At 39.6% G+C, this 20,779-nt stretch overlaps 1 protein-coding gene across 2 annotated transcripts in view; it reads left to right on the forward strand.

Annotated features, from left to right (window-relative positions):
- The first annotated feature begins 14,892 nt into the window (after positions 1-14,892).
- FDXR (ferredoxin reductase) overlaps positions 14,893-20,779 on the forward strand; it is a 31,443-nt gene continuing 25,556 nt past the window's right edge. For both annotated transcript variants that reach the window (XM_063293182.1, XM_063293183.1), the window contains exons 1-2: positions 14,893-15,012; positions 19,833-19,930. In XM_063293182.1, the coding sequence (XP_063149252.1) occupies positions 14,934-15,012; positions 19,833-19,930 (177 nt within the window). In that variant the 5' untranslated portion in view covers positions 14,893-14,933. The remainder of the gene's footprint in view (positions 15,013-19,832; positions 19,931-20,779) is intronic.

The following is a 20,779-nucleotide window of genomic DNA, read 5'->3' on the forward strand; positions in this document are numbered from 1 at the left end:
ATTATTAAAATTGCAAAGAGTGGAGCTTGACTTGGAGACTTTATTAAAATTTCTCCTTCTGCAAAAAAGCAAAAAAAAAAAAAAGCTTATCCAAAACATGATAGTGAATGGTTGAAGGAAACAGAACTATTATTACCAGTGGACCTTTTATTAACAAAAGTGATGCAAGGAAGGACTGTATGAAAGTTCCTGCTGAAGAATAATGGTATGTACGCAAAGAGAGAATAAATTATTATCCAATCCACTTCTGTGGAGGGAGTTTGCTCAATAAAAGGAAAAATGTAAAGCAAGCAGATTAGGCAGGCAATAGCAGCAACTAGATTATCTAGACCCCTTTCAGCCAGGTTTCAGGCCTGGTTATGGGACGGAAATGGCATTGCTCGCACTTACGGATGATCTCTGGCAGGAGCGGGATGGAGGCAGTGCGTCCATCCTCGCTCTCCTTGATCTCTCAGCAGCTTTCGATACCATCGACCATGGTATCCTTTTGGGGTGGCTCAGGGAGTTGGGGGTGGGCGGCGTAGTCTTACGCTGGTTCACCTCCTTCCTCCAGGGCCGGTCCCAGTTGGTGTTGATAGGGGAGGAGAGATCGGCCCCACAGCCCCTTCTTTGTGGGGTGCCACAGGGATCAGTACTCTCCCCTCTCCTTTTTAACATCTACATGAAACCGCTGGGTGAGATCATCCGTCACCATGGGATGAGGTATCATCAGTATGCTGATGATACTCAATTATATATCTCCATCCCGGGTGAAGTAAGTGATGCCGTGACCACTCTCTCCGAGTGTCTGGGGGCTGTGGGGGCCTGGATGGGGAACAACAGGCTTCAACTGAACCCTGGTAAGACCGAGTGGCTGTGGGTTAATGGTTCTTCTGTATCCAGGACATTAACATCTCTGGTTCTGGATGGGGTTGCACTGCCCCAGACAGACCCTGTGCATAACTTGCGGGTCCTCCTGGACTCACGGCTCCTGCTCGAAGAGCAGGTGGCAGCCGTGGCCAGGAGAGCCTTTGTGCAGCTACGTGCTGTGCACCAGTTACGCCCCTTCCTGGACCAGGAGGCCCTTCGAACAGTCACTCATGCCCTTGTTATCTCTCAGATAGACTATTGCAATGCACTCTACATGGGGCTACCCTTGAAAAGTATCCGGAAGCTTCAGCTGGTCCAGAATGCAGCTGTGCGAGCTGTTTTTGGTGCCCCCAGAAGGGCACATGTAACACCACTGCTGCGTGAGCTGCATTGGGTACCAGTTTGCTTCCGGGTCCAATCAAGGTGTTGGTTATCACCTTTAAAGCCCTACATGGCATGGGACCAGGTTACCTGAGGGACCGCCTCTTCCCCATTACAACAACCTGTCCCATCTGATCGTGCAGAGAGGGCATGCTACGGACCCCGTCTGTAAAAGAATTTCATCTGGCGGGGTCCAGGAAGCAGGCCTTCTCTGCAGTGGCTACCGCCCTATGGAACATGCTGCCCCCGGAGGTGAGATTGGCCCTATTGCTCCTGGCCTTTCGGCGGAGTCTGAAGTCTGCCGCCTCGCTTGGGGTGGAGAGGGGAATAGAGTTACATGGGGATGTATTGTATTTGTATTATTCTGATGGTTTTAATCACTTGTTGTAAACCGCCCAGAGTCCTCCGATGGGAGGAGACGGGCGGGGATAAATTAGATAAAGAAAGAAAGAAAGAAAATAAACTAGATAGACTTGAAACAATATTCTGAAGTAAACTCTAGCTGACCCAATGAGTAGACTCTAGCTGGTCAAAACCAGTTCTTATCTGTTCTCAAGGTAAAAGTGTTTATGCAGCATGCAGGTGTAAGGAATCTTCTTAAAGAACTAACTTAAAAGAATTAACTAATGTCCACACATTTATGATACAACATTGCCTGGCTATTCATTAGTTACATGAAAATTAACTAAATGATCGTGTATACTGGAATCTATATATTCTGCTCTTGTTTCTACCCAAGATCCCTTTTTTCCTTTCTGGAGAAATGCCCAATGATCAATGTTTATTCCTTGTGGAATGAAGGTGCATATTGTTAACTTTCTCCAGCTTGATAGTAGTTTCACTTGGGATATACCCCTAACATTGCTGAAACACTTCTATCAGGAGAACATATTTTTCAAATAGGTAATGAAAATGTATTTCTATCCTTTACATCATTTATTTGTCTGAAAACTGGTTTGAGAAAATCTGGAATATTACTAAGAACTGAAGGGGTAATGGTAAAGCAAGAAGGGAAGGTTAAAGCTGAGCTATGGAGAACAGAGAGAGGTAACTTCACTATCCTAAAAACATGTATCTGTGAATGGATACTTAGTATGTGAATATATGTAACTTTTCAACAGTTCACATACTAAGAAAAATAAAGCCTCCTTTGAGTTAAGCTTAGCTTCCAGTGACTTCATGCACACATCTGGGTAGCTTTGTTGGCAACAATATGGAAATGGTTTCCCAACGCCTTTTTGTTGAATGCTCTTTGATTTATCAGCCTAGCCTACATCCTGCTGTACTCTGGAAGAATCGTATTCTAATGCTGACAGGGCTTTGCCCTGCTTGGTTGATTTAGGGCGTTACATGACCGCAATCAGTGTGTCAGGTAAATCATGATGTAAGTTTAGCATGGGTGAATCTAGACAGATAGGGTTTAGTGAACAAAACATGCTTAACAAATCTGGTTTAAGTGTGATGTCTGAACCCAGCTATACACTTGAGTGGACAGAAAATGAAAGTAAAGCATAGTTTGGTGTGTTTGGCTCATGAGCAGTGCTTCTCAAGCATTGCAACTTTAAGATGTGTGGACTTCAACTCCCAGAATTCCCCAGCCAGCAAAGTTGCAAAGGTTGAGAAACACTGCTCATGACAAATGAAACAACAGGCATTAAAAGTCCTCAGAGAAGAGTATACCTCTAAACATTCACATCCATTTCTGGAAACCAGTCTGACCTTTAAAAACACACACAATTTTTTTTTAAATGAAACCTTCAATTCGATGGGCACTTAGTGAAATTAAGGCTTTATCATTTCAGATTGGAAGTGAACACTGCCTAGGGAATAATCCTGAGCTGGCAGAGTGGGGTTAGTTGGTTTTATTTCCTATCCATTCATCTATATTTACTCATTTAATAATGGTTTGATTAATCAAGATGAATACCTTCTGTGATTTGGGAGGCTCTAAAGGGTTCCCAGTATAGTGGCACAAAGATGAAAAAGGGGGAGCATTATTCCACCCAGCTTTACTCTGATTTTGTTTCAGATTCTGTGAAAAATTAATTCCATTGCCACATTCTGCTAACGTAATTACACTTCAGTTAGAAACTGTACGTTTGACCAGCTCTATCCTGTCTAGACTAAAGCTTAACTATGGTGTGTATTTATTCAATTTAGCTACAAGCAAATGCCCTTAAGGCCAATGGGGCTTATTCACAGCTAAGTGCTCCTACTATTCCACCCTTAAATACTGAAATTGAATAAAGTACACTCTGTGGCTGGGTTCAGACATCATGCTAAGCCAAAATGGGGTTTTATTTGCAGCCAGTTGTGCATTATTTAATAAATCATGGTAAAACAAATGGAGTCTTAGTTAGGACTTCCATATATAGCTGCAAAAATCTAGACTGCCACAAGATAGGAACAAAGAGATATAGAAAACTCTAATTCTTTCTGCCATCTAGTGGTTGCCTGTATTTTTGTAGTCCATATATGGTAGCCCTGGTTTAGCATAACAGATAAATCCACTGACATAATACGTAGGTGCCACACTATTCTGCACTCTGTGTAATGCTTCAGAAACATCCTTATGCAGAACACAGAAAAGGAGTCAGAAACACTAAGCCAAAGAAATTAATGGCATGAGATAAGGAAAGAAAGGAAACATAGATAAAACTGTTTTACATCAATACCATTCGGTGTATCTCTCCATACCTTTTTATCCTTGCAAACCATCTTTGTGTCTAAATGCTACTTTATAGATTGCTTTTTGTTCTTTAAATTTATCTTTTTCAGATTCTCATCAATTCCACCATCACTTTTTCAGTCTTCCCTTTCCTCTCAAACTTTCACCCTTCTTTCATATATTTGTTTTACAGTTAGATCCTCATTAATTCTATATACATGACCAAACCACCTCAAAATACTTATTTCATGCTGGTCTCTCATTTTTGTATTTAATTCACATTCATTCATTCACATTCATTCAGCACACATTCATAATTTTTCTTCTGATATACCCAACTCTAATTTCTAACATAACCATCTGGCAGAAGCCCACTCTTATACACAGCCCTTTTTTAAAAATTTCAACGAACATTCATTCTTCACAAAATGAACTTTATCAACTCTTTCTACCAATATTTCCATGTCTTAAAGTTTCTCCATCCAGTTTCCCACTTTTACTAAATGTATTGCCAAGATATAAAAATTCATTTACTTGCTCTAGGTTTTTTATGCCATTTATGTATAACTTGCAATTGTTCATAACTACCTTGGTCTTTGATGCATTGAGGAACTTGGGTCTGCAAATTAATGTATCACACAATCTAACATTGGCTGCAAATTATTCATGTTCTCAGCCAACAACTCAGCCTTATTTGCAGACAAACATTTAAATATATTCATGTTTCCATCCAACACACCATTAACATCATCAGAAACATTCCTTATAGACGCCCAGGGTCGTCAAGAGTTGAGTGGTATACAAGTTTAAACAACCACCACCACCACCTGGAGACAGAAGAGAAAGAACTAGAGAAAATCATAAAATACGAAGACCTGCAAACAAAAGTAGAATGACTGTGGCAATAGAAGGCAAAGGTAGTACCAATAGTAATAGGCGCCTTGGTGCAATTCCAAAACATCTGGAGCACCACTTGAACAGCATTGACAAAATCACCACCAGACAATTGCAAAAGGCAGCTTTACTTGGAACAGCTTACACCCTGCAATGATACCTTTAATATTATTAAACAACATCTGCCTATCCCAAGTCCCAAGACCAACCATAATAATAATAATTGCATTAAACAACCAAAGGGACTTCACACACAACTGTCTCATTTCATGCTCAGTCTTGAGCCATTTGCCAAGCACGCCAATTATTTTCACACATACTCTATTTCCACCACATACCACTCTTACCACATTCAGCAACTAATCTTCAACTCTATTTGCACAGAACATTCAGTTGTTCAAAACATACAGTAGATATAGTGACCAGTGTAAAAGAAGTATTTTGTGGTGGATTGATCATGTAGAGGATCTAATCGCAAAACTTCTTCTTCTAAATAAATAAAAGTATGATAAGTTTTCTCACATTCACATATTTCTCAGTGATCTGCCAAAGAACAAAAATCTGGTCTGCACATACCCTGCTTGGCCTAGTTACACTATACTTCCCTGTTTAAGTTGCTGGCTCTTTTTTGACTGTGATCTTCTGCAAATTACATTTTATGGTTTAAATGGTTTTACTGCTTTTAATGTTTTCAATGCTTTTTGTTGTTTTGTTCTTGTTTTTGTTGTATTCTTCTTTTTTTAACTTTGTTTGCCAACCAGAATCACATACATGAGATGGGAGGCTATAAAAATTTACCAAATAAACAAAAAGTCCTTTTCTCTCTATAAACCTTATATATATCCTTCTCTTGTCCTCATTTTTGCAGCAAACATTTTTATATGCAGTTTCCTCATCCAGGGTGTATTTCACTTCATTGTTCTACCAAGCACTCCTTCATAGTTTCCATTAGTGTAGTTCCACACAATTCTGTGGCACTCTGTAACACAATTCTTTTCACTTTGTTCCAAGCAGCTTCTGCATCCTCTCCCTTTAGTACACTTAACTATTTATTCTGTTTGGAAATTAATCTATCAATAACTTTGATTCAGGAGGAATCAAACTTTCTCTTCCTGCAGTCACCGTACTTTCACTTGTTTCTTTTTTTATAAAGCTTTATTATTTTTTTATATAATTAAAACACAAAATACAGAATATAGAACGGATAGAATACAAATCTAAAAAAGAAACAAGAAAAACTAAAATAGTGCAAGAACAGACAGAAAAATATAAAAGACAGGTATAAAAGACTTCCAATCTTCTCCAACACAGATATGAAAGCACTTAAAAGTTAATCTCGCTATTAATTAAACATTTGGTAACACCATTTCTCTAAAATCAAACCATTTAATCATCAAAACCCAAAATCAGAACTTCATTTTTTTTCCGTTACAAGCAAATAGTCCAAAAGCGGCTTCCAAATAGAAACAAATCCAGTTACAGTATTTTCTCTTATCAATGCTGTCAGTTTAGTCATTTGCGCCAGTTCCATTAACTTAATCATCCAATCCTCCATTGAGGGAATTTGTCCGTCCTTCCATCTTTGAGCTTATAAGAGTCTTGCTGCTGTTATCATCACTTGTTTCTTTCACTTACTTCATTTCCTTCCATTTCCATTTTCCCCAAGATCCACTCAAGACACTATGCAAAAATGGTCTATCTCATCCCCCCTCATCCTTCATTAATTCCCTTGATCTTTCATCATAATAAAATCAGGCTTTTAGACTTACATTCATTTCTTTGCCCTTCTATGTAATAACAAAATTATGCTTAAAGCACAGCTTCCAAAGAGACCTTTTTCTCAGTAAATGACTCACCAACTTAGGGCTACGTTGCTGTCCTGAAAAGCTCCACGTAGCGTTATTTCAACACTAACTTCAAAAAAATCTCTCAGACATGCAGGAATGGATATAAAAAAATGTTATTTTAGAGGAAATATATTTCAACTGTGAATGAGATTTTTTAAAAATGTGAATCACTTTATGTATGACGGAAAAATGTAAAGACAACCCTTAAGTTTCAGGGATGACGGAGTTGAATACCAGATCCTGCATATAAAGAAAGGTGCTATACAATACTTGTGCTCTACTTATAAGTCTTCAGAGGCTTCTGTTGACTATTTTTTTCTTCAGGTATATATTTAACTTGCTGTATATCCTTACTTTCCACCAAAGATAATGCTTATGATAGTTAACAATAAAACATACTGATAAAATTATATCACAAGCTCTCATTAAAATAATTTTGCTGCAACAGACTAACACTGCTGTCACCTTCAGAAACTTAGCAATGTCAGCTTGAACACCAAGATTTATCTGCATTAAACAAAATAATGACCATAATCATGCCTTTTGCCTGCTGACAGAGATGGAGCTAACCTGGCTTTCCTTGGCAGGCAGTCCCAGCCAATGTAGTGCCTGCAATAACAGCAAAACAGAGAGAAATGTTTCTCTTCAGGCCAAAAATCTGGATAGGCTCATGTGGGAGAATGTACTTTTTCAAACAGTCTCTTTCCAAGTTTTCTAGGGGCTTGTTGTTCAGGGCATTTTGAATTTTGCCCTGAAACAGGACCAAATTTGATTACCTTATTATAAGATAATAGTAATCAAAGGTAATCAAATGCTCCTTATCAGTAATTTTAGCTCAGCATTTACTCACAAACCGTACATTGCTGAAATCCGAGCAGTTATGTGTTAAAATGGCTAGAATTTCAGGCCTAGGTGAGGCAGTCAGTAACCTTAATTGTATGAGCACATTCCTCTAGAGAAATGCTTGAATCCAAAAACACACTCAATTCATGGATCTGATTTTTCAAAGGGTATATAATCCTATTTGATGGAGGAGGCCAAATCCTTTTGACTGATCTGTCTTTTGACTGAACAACAGCAACTGCTGCTAAAGCAGAATCAACAATTGTGGGAGGCTAATGTTACTAGTACTTAAATGGACATTCATGGAATTCCCCTGAGGATCATATTGTTCTGCACCACAAGGTCAAGGTTCCTGGGGCAAGGCCAACACCTGGGACATAGTGCCCTATCCAGAGTATGAACCCTCACATATATAGAACACACAAGGAGGGCTTCAGGGAAGCTGAACTATGAGGAAATTAGGGCAGATGAAATATTTCTCTCTAGTACATAATCTAAACTGCAAAATTCATTGCCATACAATATATCAGCGACCACTTCACCTTTTGAAAGAGGATTATACCGCACTGAATAAAGCTATCAATGTCAGCTAGTCCTTCACAAAGTAATCAAAGGAGAACAGTAGCATAGAACTATCTCACCATACCCTGATTATAGGATTCCCTCAAACAGCTTGGTGGCCAGGATGCTACACCAGCTATGTATCTGGATTCATCCAACTTAGTTATTGCTATGCCCATGGTCCTTAAGAGTGCCAAGTTGCAATGAATTTATGAAGCAGCCTCCCTCCATATAATCAAAACTGATGCTAACAAGATCAGCAGTTATTTGGTGAAGCCAACATATGTTCAGAGCTTAGCCTGCAGGGTTGCCACAATAGTGTCAAGGTGGTTTAGGAAGCAGATTGTATTGGTTATTATGCATGTCATGAAACAATGACCTAACAATCACTTTAAAATGCAAAATCTCTGCCAATCTTTTACTCCCATGAATTTTGATGGGAAATCTAATTATAACTAGCTACTCAAAATTGGCAAATGCAGCACACATCTATCACATATATTCAATTCTGTCAATTAGGTGAGCAATGAAAACAAGTATACTCACAAATCGCCTTAAAATTAAATGTCAGTTGCAATCCAAGTTCTATCATACAAGATATTTGTGGTGTGCAGCACAAAACAGATGGTTTTTAAATAAAAGTCTCCAGTTTTCTCAGCTACTTAATTAAACAGAAAACTGACAATGTCAGGGCACCATAAACTGTGGTACATTTTCCATTCCTAGGGAAGTTGTAAATATTCGTAATTCTGCAGATCAAAGACCACAAGATGAAATACGATATGGCAAATGTGTGATATATTTTAAATAGATAGTTTATGTAGCCTTGCTTTATCTTTTCACGGATGGCTTATCTAATGGACCTTTTAGGAAGTAGATACTTTTGGCTTCAAGGTCTTTAATAAATAGGTTTTTTTTAAAAAGGCATAGCCTGGAAACAGGAGTAGTTCTGAGACTGGTAGAAAATACTCATCCTTCAACATATAAACCTTCCCCAAACTGGGGTGCCTCAGATGTTTTCAACTACAACGCCAAGAATCCCCTGGAACATGGCTGTAAAGGAATGGTTGGAACTGTAACATCATAACCTCCACAGGGCACCAAGCTTGTGAAGACTGATGTAAGAGAAGGTTGTCAGGGTGTTTTGTTGTTGTTGTTGTTATTATTTATAATTTTTATTTAAAAACAGATGTATTCTCAAAACAGAATATCTATAAATTGACAGATAATTACTGAAGTTATACAATTAATGCTCTATATAACATTAGTAAAAGATTCCAAGCAGAATACATTGAGTTGTTTACATGATGTGAAAAAGAAGTACATATACAGGTTTGAGCTTAATGCCAAAATCCCCACATTATTATTTGTAAATATTAAAAAAGAAGAAAAAAAACCATCCCTAAAAATAATATAGATAAGTGTTTGATTTCTGATTTTCCCCTTCTTTGCACTTCAACCGATTAGCAGTACTTACTGTAGTGATGTAAACTTTAGAAACCATACTTTAAGTGCCAATTTATAATTAACCAGTTTCTAAACACACATTTTGAGGCATGAAAATAGAAAGCCATGACAAATTTGGAAACATACATATTTTCCGGGGGAGAACACTATGGCGCCACAGGGTTGCTGGCCATCTCTCAGCAGAATGGAATCCATCAATTAAATTGATTCCTCCTCCCTCTATTTTTTAAATCCTCCCTGCTCCCCCCAGTTCTTCCTGATGTGCATTGGACTGTTAGAAGAACTTCCAGAATAGAACAGGGAGGGGAATGGGGGAGAACAGTTAGGTAAAATCCATTTGTGTAGTGACAGAATTCACAGATTGATAAATTCTTATATAAGATTAAGACTTTAAACTGTGATTTCTTGAACAAGCTATAGTGATCAGGTTTACAAATAAAGTTAAACAAAAATAAATTAAGTTATGGCTTACATTTTGTGCAAACTAGAACAAAGAGGCTACAATCCTAAATGTACTTAACTTGAAAAAGAAAAGGCAGTTCTTAAGGGAATTTCTCCCAAGTAAACATGCATAAGATCAGATTGGACATTACCATGGATCCAGTGCAGCTTACTTTTAATATGTTCCATACAATTCTAAGTATACTTAAAGTAAGCCAAACTATAACCAGTGTGAATTACCTTTGAAAAAAGGATTTAGGAAGAGGAGGAGGAAAATCCAAGCAGCGTTCAGAAGGCCTTGATCCTGTAATAGAGCGCTGAGGTAAAAAGACGTAAGTTGAGCTTGACTTCTGGTGACTTCAGGTACCTGTCCACATAGTCTTCTTGACAATAATACTAAAGTAGCTTGCCACTGCCTTCTGGGATGTTTTTAAATTCTGCCTACAGCTCTAACATTCATGGTAAACTCCATTTAAGTATTAACCAGGATTGGCAGTGCTAAGCTTCAGTCCCCAGAAAAGGTTGACCAGGTCTTCCACCTGATGAGCTAAGAAGAGACTTGCTAAGTGGTAAGCTGTTTCTCTATTTTTCAAGTTTCCAAGGCTTAGCATGGAGATTGGAGCCAAGAGACATCTCATTAAAAGCATCTCCATAACTCACTGTGAAGTCACAGAAACTATAGAATCATAGAATTGGAGGAAGCCCTTTATCTGGTCAAAGCCAACCTGCTGCAAAGTGCAGGAATCCAAACTGTTGGAACTGTTGAATCTAGTTCCACCTGAACACATCCAGTGAAAATGAGCTTACCACTTCTCTAGGTCACTGGCTCCACTGTCAAACAGTGTTTATTGTTAGGAAGCCTCTTTTAACATTCCATCAGATTTGCCTGTGACTTAAATCCATTATTCCACATCTGGCACTTTGAACTAGGTTTTGACCTTCTTCTGCATGACATCCTTTCAGGTATTTGAAGAGAGCTACCATATCCCACCTCCCCAACCTTCTCTTCTAAACTTGCTCAGCTCAATCTTTTTTCACAAGCCTTTTTTTCCTAGTCCCCTACTCCTCCTCACTGCTCTTCCCTGAATCTGTTTCAGTTCATCTGAGTACTTCTTACACTGTAGTGCTCAGAAGTTAATATACTAATCCAGATGGGATCTAAACAAAGCAGATCTATGTTTTTTATTCAGCCTCAGGGGACTTTCAAATGAAAAGCTCTAGGCATTATTATACAGCTGTTTTTCCTCTGAATAGATTCTGGGAAACATTTTTTTTCCTTGAACATCTACATTAAATGTAGCCTGAGCGCCTAAGATAGGTTTCTTATCCGGGCACACTTTCCATGTCTAGCTAAGGTAGAAAGAGCAAGCTAAGAAAAGAAACGATGCACAAACTGTACGTAAAGTTAAGATAGAGTATTATGCTGCACCCGGCAGAAAGTAACCATACTCTGGTAAATCATATAGACTATATTTCTCCAGCTAACTCACTTTTTTCTTCTGTAGCATTCCCACTTGTTGACCCTGATTCCCAACAATAGTCATTCAAACTTTCGTGTATTGTGACCTTATAAATTATCTGTTCTTTCTTTCCTTGTCCATTGACAGATTTGACAGCTTAGATTTACATTATTTAATTTATGCCCTGATTCCAGCAATTGGCTTCAATCCACCCCCTTCAAATCTGATCACTGTAGTCTCTAGATCACATGACTCATCAAACACTTCTATGGTGAAATTTGGAAAGTGCATTGTCATTGATTCTATTATCGCTAGCATATGTTCTTGAAAATAAAGATTTGTTGGAAAAATATTGCAATTGAAAAACCAGCCTTTTTGATGCTGCAAAAAGTAATTTCATATCCATGTAGACCTATTTTTTTTGCAGTTTTTCACTGTAATTTTTGTCACAGATACCAAGGAAGTTGAACAGTCAGTGTGTCCTCCTTTCCCCCACTAGTCTTCCTTTCCAATTGTCTATATCTTCCCTTGCCTGTTCAGATATCTGGTAACCCTAGGTTCACGTATCAAAGCCATGGTTTAATATATCATAATTGGCCACACAAATGCTAGGCTAGTTTGTACCTCAGTGCATTGTGCGAATCTAATTATCTTAATTCAGTAAACCATGGCTTTACTAAACCGTTATGGCTTAGCCCTGTTTGCAAACCCAGCATGTTGTTGTTTATTCGTTTAGTTGCTTCCGACTCTTCGTGACTTCATGGACCAGCCCACGCCAGAGCTTCCTGTCAGTTGTCAACACCCCCAGCACCCCCAGGGACGAGTCCGTCACCTCTAGAATATCATCCATCTTGCCCTTGGTCGGCCCCTCTTCCTTTTGCCTTCCACTTTCTCTAGCATCAGCATCTTCTCCAGGGTGTCCTGTCTTCTCATTATGTGGCCAAAGTATTTCAGTTTTGCCTTTAATATCATTCCCTCAAGTGAGCAGTCTGGCTTTATTTCCTGGAGGATGGACTGGTTTGATCTTCTTGCAGTCCAAGGCACTCTCAGAATTTTCCTCCAACACCACAGTTCCAAAGCATCGATCTTCCTTCTCTCAGCCTTCCTTATGGTCCAGCTCTCGCAGCCATATGTTACTATGGGGAACACCATTGCTTTAACTATGTGGACCTTTGTTGTCCATGTGATGTCTCTGCTCTTAACTATTTTATCGAGATTTGTCATTGCTCTTCTCCCAAGGATTAAGCGTCTTCTGATTTCCTGACAGCAGTCAGCATCTGCAGTAATCTTCGCACCTAGAAATACAAAGTCTTTCACTGCTTCTACATTTTCTCCCTCTATTTGCCAGTTATCAATCAAGCTGGTTGCCATATTCTTGGTTTTTTTGAGGTTTAGCTGCAAGCCAGCTTTTGCACTTTCTTCTTTCACCTTCATCATAAGGCTCCTCAGTTCCTCTTCGCTTTCAGCCATCAAAGTGGTATCATCTGCATATCTGAGATTGTTAATGTTTCCTCCAGCGATTTTAACTCCAGCCTTGGATTCCTCAAGCCCAGCATGTCACATGATGTGTTCTGCATACAAGTTGAATAGGAAGGGTGAGAGTATACAGCCCTGCCGTACTCCTTTCCCAATCTTAAACCAGTCTGTTGTTCCGTGGTCTGTCCTTAGGTCCTTGCCATCTTTGTTTTTGATCATACCCATTTTTGCCTGGAATTTACCTCTAATGTTTCTAATTTTCTGGAAGAGGTCTCTTGTCCTTCCTATTCTATTGTCTTCTTCCACTTCCGCGCATTGCTTGTTTAAAAATAATTCTTTATATCTTCTGGCTAACCTCTGGAATTTTGCATTTAATTGGGCATATCTCCCCCTATCACTGTTGCCTTTTGCTTTCCTTCTTTCTTGGGCTACTTCTAGTGTATCAGCAGACAGCCATTTTGCCTTCTTGGTTTTCTCTTTCTTTGGGATGTATTTTGTTGCCGCCTCCTGAACAATGTTGCACACTTCTGTCCATGGTTCTTCCAGAACCCTATCTACTAAGTCCAGTCCCTTAAATCTATTCTTCACCTCCACTGCATATTCCTTAGGAATATTAGTGAGCTCATATCTAGCTGATCTGTGGGTCTTCCCTAATCTCTTGAGTCTGATCCTAAATTGTGCAATAAGAAGTTCGTGGTCTGAACTACAGTCAGCTCCAGGTCTTGTTTTTACCAAGTGTATAGATGTCCGCCTATGTCCTGCTTCATTTTGTTCTCCCAGGCCATGCTTACCTGTAATTCCAGGTGTCATTTGACTGCCCACCTTAGCATTCCAGTCTCCTGTGATGAAAATAACATCTCTTTTAGGCGTGTTGTCCAGTAGGTGCTGCAGATCCTCATAGAACTGCTCTACTTCAGCTTCTTCAGCATCTGTGGTTGGGGCGTATATTTGGATCACTGTGATGTTAGATGGCTTGCCCTGAATTTGAATTGAGATCATTGTATTGTTTTTTGGATTGTATCCAAGCACTGCTTTAGCCACTTTACTATTAATTATGAAGGCTACTCCATTTCTTCTGTGGTCCTCTTGTCCACAGTAGTAGATCTGGTGGTCATTTGATGTGAAGTGGCCCATTCCAGTCCATTTCAGTTCACTGACGCCCAAAATGTCTATCTTTAATCTTGACATCTCACCAATAACCACATCCAATTTGCCCTGGCTCATAGATCTTACATTCCAGGTTCCAATGGTGTGTTGATCCTTAGAACATGGGATTCGCCGTTCACCACCAGCACTGTCGGCCACTAGCCGTCCTTTCGGCTTTGAGCTAGCTGCGTCATCACATCTGGGGCTAGTTGAACTCATCCTCTGTTCCTCCCCAGCAGCATTTTGACCATCTTCCGACCTGGGGGGTCTCATCTTCCGATGGTATACCGACATATCTCTGGTTGTACTGATCCATTTAGTTTTCACGGCAAGAATACTGGGGTGGGTTGCCATTACCTTCCCCAGGGATCGCATTTAGTCTGACCTCTCTGTCATGACCTTCCCGTCTTGGGTGGCCCTTCACGGTTTAGCTCATGGCATCATTGAGGTGCTCAAGCTCCAGCACCACGACAAGGTAACGATCCTTTGCTGAAGAAAACCAGCATATAAACCCAGCATATACACACTGAAATAACTAAGCTACTAAACCGACGTTTTACATTAGTTTCGTTACGTGGAGGATACATCGTAAAGTTTAACAGCACTACTATCTACGAACAGGGAGGCATAGATCATCCTGCATTTTCCCTTTTTTTTCGTGGCGGCCTGACTTCCGGGTTGGACACGATTATACTAAATAAGGTCTCACGGTAATCGGCGTGATAGGCGTTTGACTTGATCGCGGGGCGAGGCAAAAAGAAGTCCTCCGGCGACGCGTGGGCGGATCTATGTTAATAACATTTACTTTGCCTTCCGTGATTGGCTGCGTTGCGTTCTGATGAAAGCCGGGTAAAGTGGCGGGTAGGCGCCGTGGTTTGACGCTGTCACGCTGCTCTCACGATGAGCCGTACTGGGTGGCTGCTTGGCTGTGCCAGTCTTTCCGCGCTCCGTGTCTTGCTGCCCAAAGGCCCCCTAGAAGGTGAGCGATCTCTCTTCTTTCTGCAGAGTGTGAATGCAACTGCGTGGCTGGGGTTTTTGCGGGGAGACGTGGTGTTTGGATTTGGCAGCTCAAGAGCAAGCAAGAGGCAGGTAGACTTAAAAACACTAAGATTCAAAGGGGGCGGAGGAGCGCGGGCTATGGAATGATAGAAAGAAAGATACCGAGGGAACCGTAATCCACTACTCCTTGTCTCTGCAGAAATATTAAGAAAAGGTAACTACAGTGGAAGGAAGGAGGGAGAGTCTGGTTATTTTGGAAGTGACTGCCCAGATTGCTTGCGCTGTGTCTCCCATTTCCTCCAGACTCCTCTTTGGCTGGGACTGGTTGCATTTGTAGTCCTGCTTATTTGGAGGCGACCAAGTCGAGGAAATTTGTCTAAATCGGGAGAAAGATGAAGGGGGAGGCCTAGCCTAGGATTCCTGCTGATAAGAGGAGAGATGGCCACGTGCAGGTCCTTTGCCTTACAGTGCCTGAGATAATGATGGTGAGGGGATAATGATACAGGCTGCACTGCTGCACGAAGAGGTTTTACAGTATGGTGCTCCTGCAGAAAGAAAGGGAGAGTGCCGTTTCTCTGTATATGCCTTAACACACACTTTCATTTGAGCATTAAAAGTCTGTAAGCCAGGAGGTTGAGAAAATGGCATGGTGCTGGTGCTGTCTTTGCACTTACGGATTTCTGCAATGTCATTTGAAAGCAGAATGCTTGTTTACAAATTAAAATATGCTGCCAGCTCCTGAGAGGCTCTGTATTATAATGCCTTGTTTATAAGGCTGGCATTATAGTCCTGGGCTGGATAGTGTTGCCACAGTTGTGTGATGCTGCTGATGAGTATTCATAAGGGTTTCTACAAAGGTGAGATGCAAACATCTGTTTTACATGTACACATTAGGTTATGAACAGCTAGTTAGTTTAATGAATCACAAGTATAGGTGCCCTTAAAATAAGGGAAGGAAGAGCCTAAGAGACAGTGCTGCTTTTAGTCCAATTTGGCTATAAAAGTTTTGGCAGGAGCCAATTAATTAATTAATTAAATTTGCACATCAGTGCTTGATCTTGGTGACATCAGATCAGGCTAAGAAAGAGCATAAGAAGCATGTGATCACTGAGAACTGGTTTGTTTCCAGGCACGATATAAAGTGGTGGTTATGATCTACAAAATCATAGATAAGTTTGCACAAGGATGTTTAAAGATCACATAATTTTGTTAGACCCTGTCCAAAGTTTAGGAGGCCCTTCTCTCTGTGTTACTTCTATAGGAGGTACATTTGGGGAATATGTAAGAAGCAAAGACTTCTTCAGTGGCTGCACTCAGGCTGTGGAACTGCTTGCCAAGGAAAAACATATTAGCCTGATCTCTGCTGGCCTCCTGTTAGCAAGCAAAGACTGTGATTAATATAGCAGTGAGAACATCAGATGTATAAAGATTTGATATCCCCCAATTGATTCACTCTAGCCAGAATTTAGCTAAAGAAGTATTTAATCCTTTCTCTTCTGAAATGTAATTTTTTTTCCTGGGAATTATAGCAGTTACTGTGCAAAATATCTGAAGGAAACTAATATTGTCTGTTACTGTTGTCCTGTCGCTTCCAACACTTTGTGACCCAATGGACATCATTTCTCCAGGACTGTCTGTCAGTAACTCCTTCTTTGAATTCATGTAAGCTCCTCCTTTTGTCATCACTGATTGTATCTGGCCATCTTATCTTCTATCGGCCTCTGTTTTGATTGCCTTCCATTTTTCAGAAGTGCCAGGAGTTTTCTCCAATGACTCTTGCCTTTGCATTATGTGTCCAAAATATTTAAACTTTAGCTTCAGTTTTAGTGATTCCAGCAAGCAGTCTGGGTTTGCATTGTCTACCACTGAATGACTTGTTCTCAACATTTTTCTCCCCCTAGTGTAAAGTTGAATGTAAGATCTAAAAGGACTTATTCTCAAGTAAAAGGTAAAAGATGGTATGTGAAATGCTCTTTTCTTCCATGGCATCATTAATCGCTTAATACCCAGAGGCAGAGAACGAACGATAGAAGTGGAATTTGTAAGGTTCTTTCTTTTAGCGGTATACTTGGACATTTCTTTGCGTGTTGTATAGCAAAAAAAATTGTTAATAGCTGCCAAGGTTGTTGCATTGAAAAAAGGCGCTGTCACATCTAGGCCTTCACAGCTCTGATTAACTCATAATGATCTCTGGCCTCTGGATTTGATTGCTGTAATGAATGAAAGATTTCAGGCCAGCAGTACTGCTAGTGTTAAAGTATAGCATAAGGAGTAAGATTATGAATGCATTTACTGTCATAGATAAGCAAATTGTCAAGGACATCTGCCCTCACTGGATAATATAAACCCCACAGAGTATAAAGTCAAGCAACAATATAATAACAAGATCATGCAGATGGATTCCATGACAATTAGGTGGCAATTGTTCAAAAAGTTAAGTGTTAATTTTTTATTTGAATGTGCAGATAACATTTTTTAGAGATCTTGGATGGACTGCATATTTTGATTTGTATTCTTATAATTCAGAGCTTTCATAATGATTTGTAACTAATAGAAGCTGACATTTTTTATATCTCAGCTTTCTATCTGTTTCTTACCTTTTTCATTTCTTATTTATAATATAAAATTATACAGAAATATAAATACATTTCAAAAGTCAAACCAATATCTAAATATTACATGATGGGCAAGAATAGCAGTATGGCATTGTCTCTCATTTATTTGCTGCAGAAGTTGACCCAAGGCTGTATTGGCAATAGATAAAAGTAATGCAAGAACAAGAATTATTGGGTAAGACCCTGATCTTTAGAAAAATCAAAAGCAGTTATTGACAGACAAACCTGGTAAACTGATGTTCATTAGATCACAGAGTTGGAAACAACTGATCAATAACAAAAAGTTGGTATTAGATGAATGAATTGGCTCATTGTTGAGTCCAGAAACTGGTGATATTCACACATAACACTAAACAAGGATTTTTAAGAGGTGTATTGAACAGGCCGTAATGGCTTGTTTGCACATATCAATAATTGACGGTATACAGGAAACAAAAACACATGTTGTTTTGAGCTCAAAATATAATGTTTTGTCAGAATTTGCTCCAGTTCACGTCTTGAAGCAGTGGAGTAATTTAGCCATGGCAAATAAGGGGGACGAGTTCTTTATTTTTTACTTCAGGGCCCCAAGAGTACATGGGATTGTAATCTGTGTTGCATGTTACCTAATCCCAAATTGAGGGGATGGTTTTTAAAAACTTTAGAATAAATTCCTGCTAAAAATAATGGAAACACTTCTGCTCTCATCCATTGAGAAACTTGCTTAGATTCCATTATCACATTGTTCCTCACCTTGGATCACTCAGCCAACAGATTGTAGGACAAATAAAGCAGTAATCTTATTAACATTTCTTTTAACTTAAACATCTCTTTTATGTGTTTTTCTTACTGATTTTTAAAAATGATCTTTTTGGCCAATTTTTCTCTGGGCACTGGCAAGATCAAACAGATTTGGCATGACTTTTTTGGGGGGGGCAGTCTACCCGCCTGATACAAGCCTAGCAAAGGAAGTGTCTGATACTATGCTCATGTTTTTGCTTGTATGTAGAATTGCTAGTGAAACTGTTAGCACTTCTTTTCTTGAATACTGTTAATAATGCATGCCAAAGCTAAATAAACCTGCCCAAATTAACACAGAATCTTTGCATTTTTAAAGGTACGTTGAAGCTCAACGGCAACAGGTTATGAGTGCTTGTACAGAGTGCACATGTACATTAAAGTTTTAAAAAACATAATTGCTTTAGAAGTTGTTACGTTTACACAACTTCAGCAGCATTAGCAATACCGTGAAGCAGACTAGTGCATGCAGGTAGACTCACGTACCTTTGCATTTCCTACCTGCAAAATAAAGCACAGCATAATATATTTGTAATCTACTCCTATGAATCCTAACATTCATAAGAATTTTTTATCTTAAAAAAAAAGCAATAACTTACCTGGCATGGTGGCAAGAATTGAATTGTGACATTGCTCTGATTTGCTGCTTTCCACTTAATGTGCCACTTTCACATCACCACAACTTGTCTAAACTTATAGCCAGGGATATGAGTAGCCCCTGCAGCTAGGTTGGGAAAAGTCTGGAAAAAAAAAAGTCCGTCACAAAAAGCAGCCCTATTGTAGTTGGAACAGTTGAGACAGTCAAATTAATGCCATTTGAAACAGTGAAAGTTTTATTTCATGCTTGGTTCAGACTTTGAGACACATTCTTGAAACATGTAGTATATTTTGGGGTCATGCTCAGTATGCTCAAAGACAACATTTCACATTGAAACATGTTCATATTTTTAATGCTAAACTAAACCAAATCATACAAAATCATGCCTGTCTGATGCATTGTGTGATTAAGCAGACCGAAGCCCAGGTTATCTCATCATGGCAAGAGCTTGTATTGATTTTTTCAGTTCAAGGAATTTAGAGAATCGGGATCGTCGGCAATCTAGATTGGAGCTGAAAATGGAGGCAGTGGGCCATTGTTGTAAAGGTGTCTTCTTCACAGCTCACTCTTTCCTCCCCTTCTCTCAGAGTTTATCTTGTTTTCCTGGTAGATTATTCTGGCAACTTCCAGACTGAACCTGAAGGATGATGTGTCTTTCTGTTTATTAGTGGTCAGTTACATTTCCAAGGTATAATCTGATGTAGACTTTTATAACTGAATTGGGTCTATGGACTTGTGGACCCCTGAAGAAAAAGCACAGGCCTTTTCGGGTTATGTAACTTCTCCTTTTTCTTGCAAATCTGCCCTCAGGTATCAAGCGGCTTCTTTCCACAGCTGAGTTCAGACCTCGAATATGTATTGTAGGCAGTGGACCAGCTGGATTCTACACAGCACAACATCTCCTGAAGGTAATGGGCATATTTATAAGGACAAAAATGTGGGCTCTCATCTCCTTGCTAGTTTCTGGAGGTATTGGGAACCTGTGATTAGTTTTGGAAGACAGAGTTCCCTTACTGTAGGAGTAGGCAATCTTTGGCTTCCATCACTCCTGTCATTATGGCAGTGGCAAAGAATTTTGGGAGATGTAGTCCAGATTGCCTGTTTCTGCCTTTATGTGTGCTTTAATGAATTTAGACATGGCTGGAGGTTCCTGAATTATGCCACAATCAAGCATTGGCATTAAAAACAAACAAACTGGTTCCAAGGCTGAATAATAGTAACATCTTGTTTAAATTTGGATGGCCTCTCCCTAAAGCCTTGAAGTCCTGGTTCTTCTTCAGGCATTGGGCCAAGGTGTTGGATGAGCCTGTCTTGTAATGGTTTGGGAGCATGCAATATGCTTGTGGTTTGGGTTCAGCTGCATTATGTCTTTTATTGTTTTTTACTCTTGTTGGTCTCTATTTTAACCCTTTGCTAGTTGCCCAGAATGGCAATTGTGAGTTGGGCAACCACAGAAACATCCTGAATAAATAAACAAATAAAGCCCTGTTTCCAGGAACCAGATTGCCCTAGAAAGATAGGGCTTGGTAAGGGAAAGAAAAAAAAAAGTTTTCTATCTTGCTGATTAGCATTAGTATGGCAGATTTCCAGGGAATATCAGAGCTGTAGGCTAGACTGGGAAGTTGAAAAAAATCCCCAAAGAAGACAGTAGTGAAGCACTTCTGCATTGCAGCCAAAAAAAATTTAAATGTGGGTGCCAGCATAAAGGATCTTGGTGAGAATAGAACTCCTTTTCACCCTGCTCCCATCTGTCCTCA

Source organism: Candoia aspera, chromosome 2 (genome assembly GCF_035149785.1).
Source record: "Candoia aspera isolate rCanAsp1 chromosome 2, rCanAsp1.hap2, whole genome shotgun sequence".
Classification (NCBI taxonomy): Eukaryota; Metazoa; Chordata; class Lepidosauria; order Squamata; family Boidae; genus Candoia; species Candoia aspera.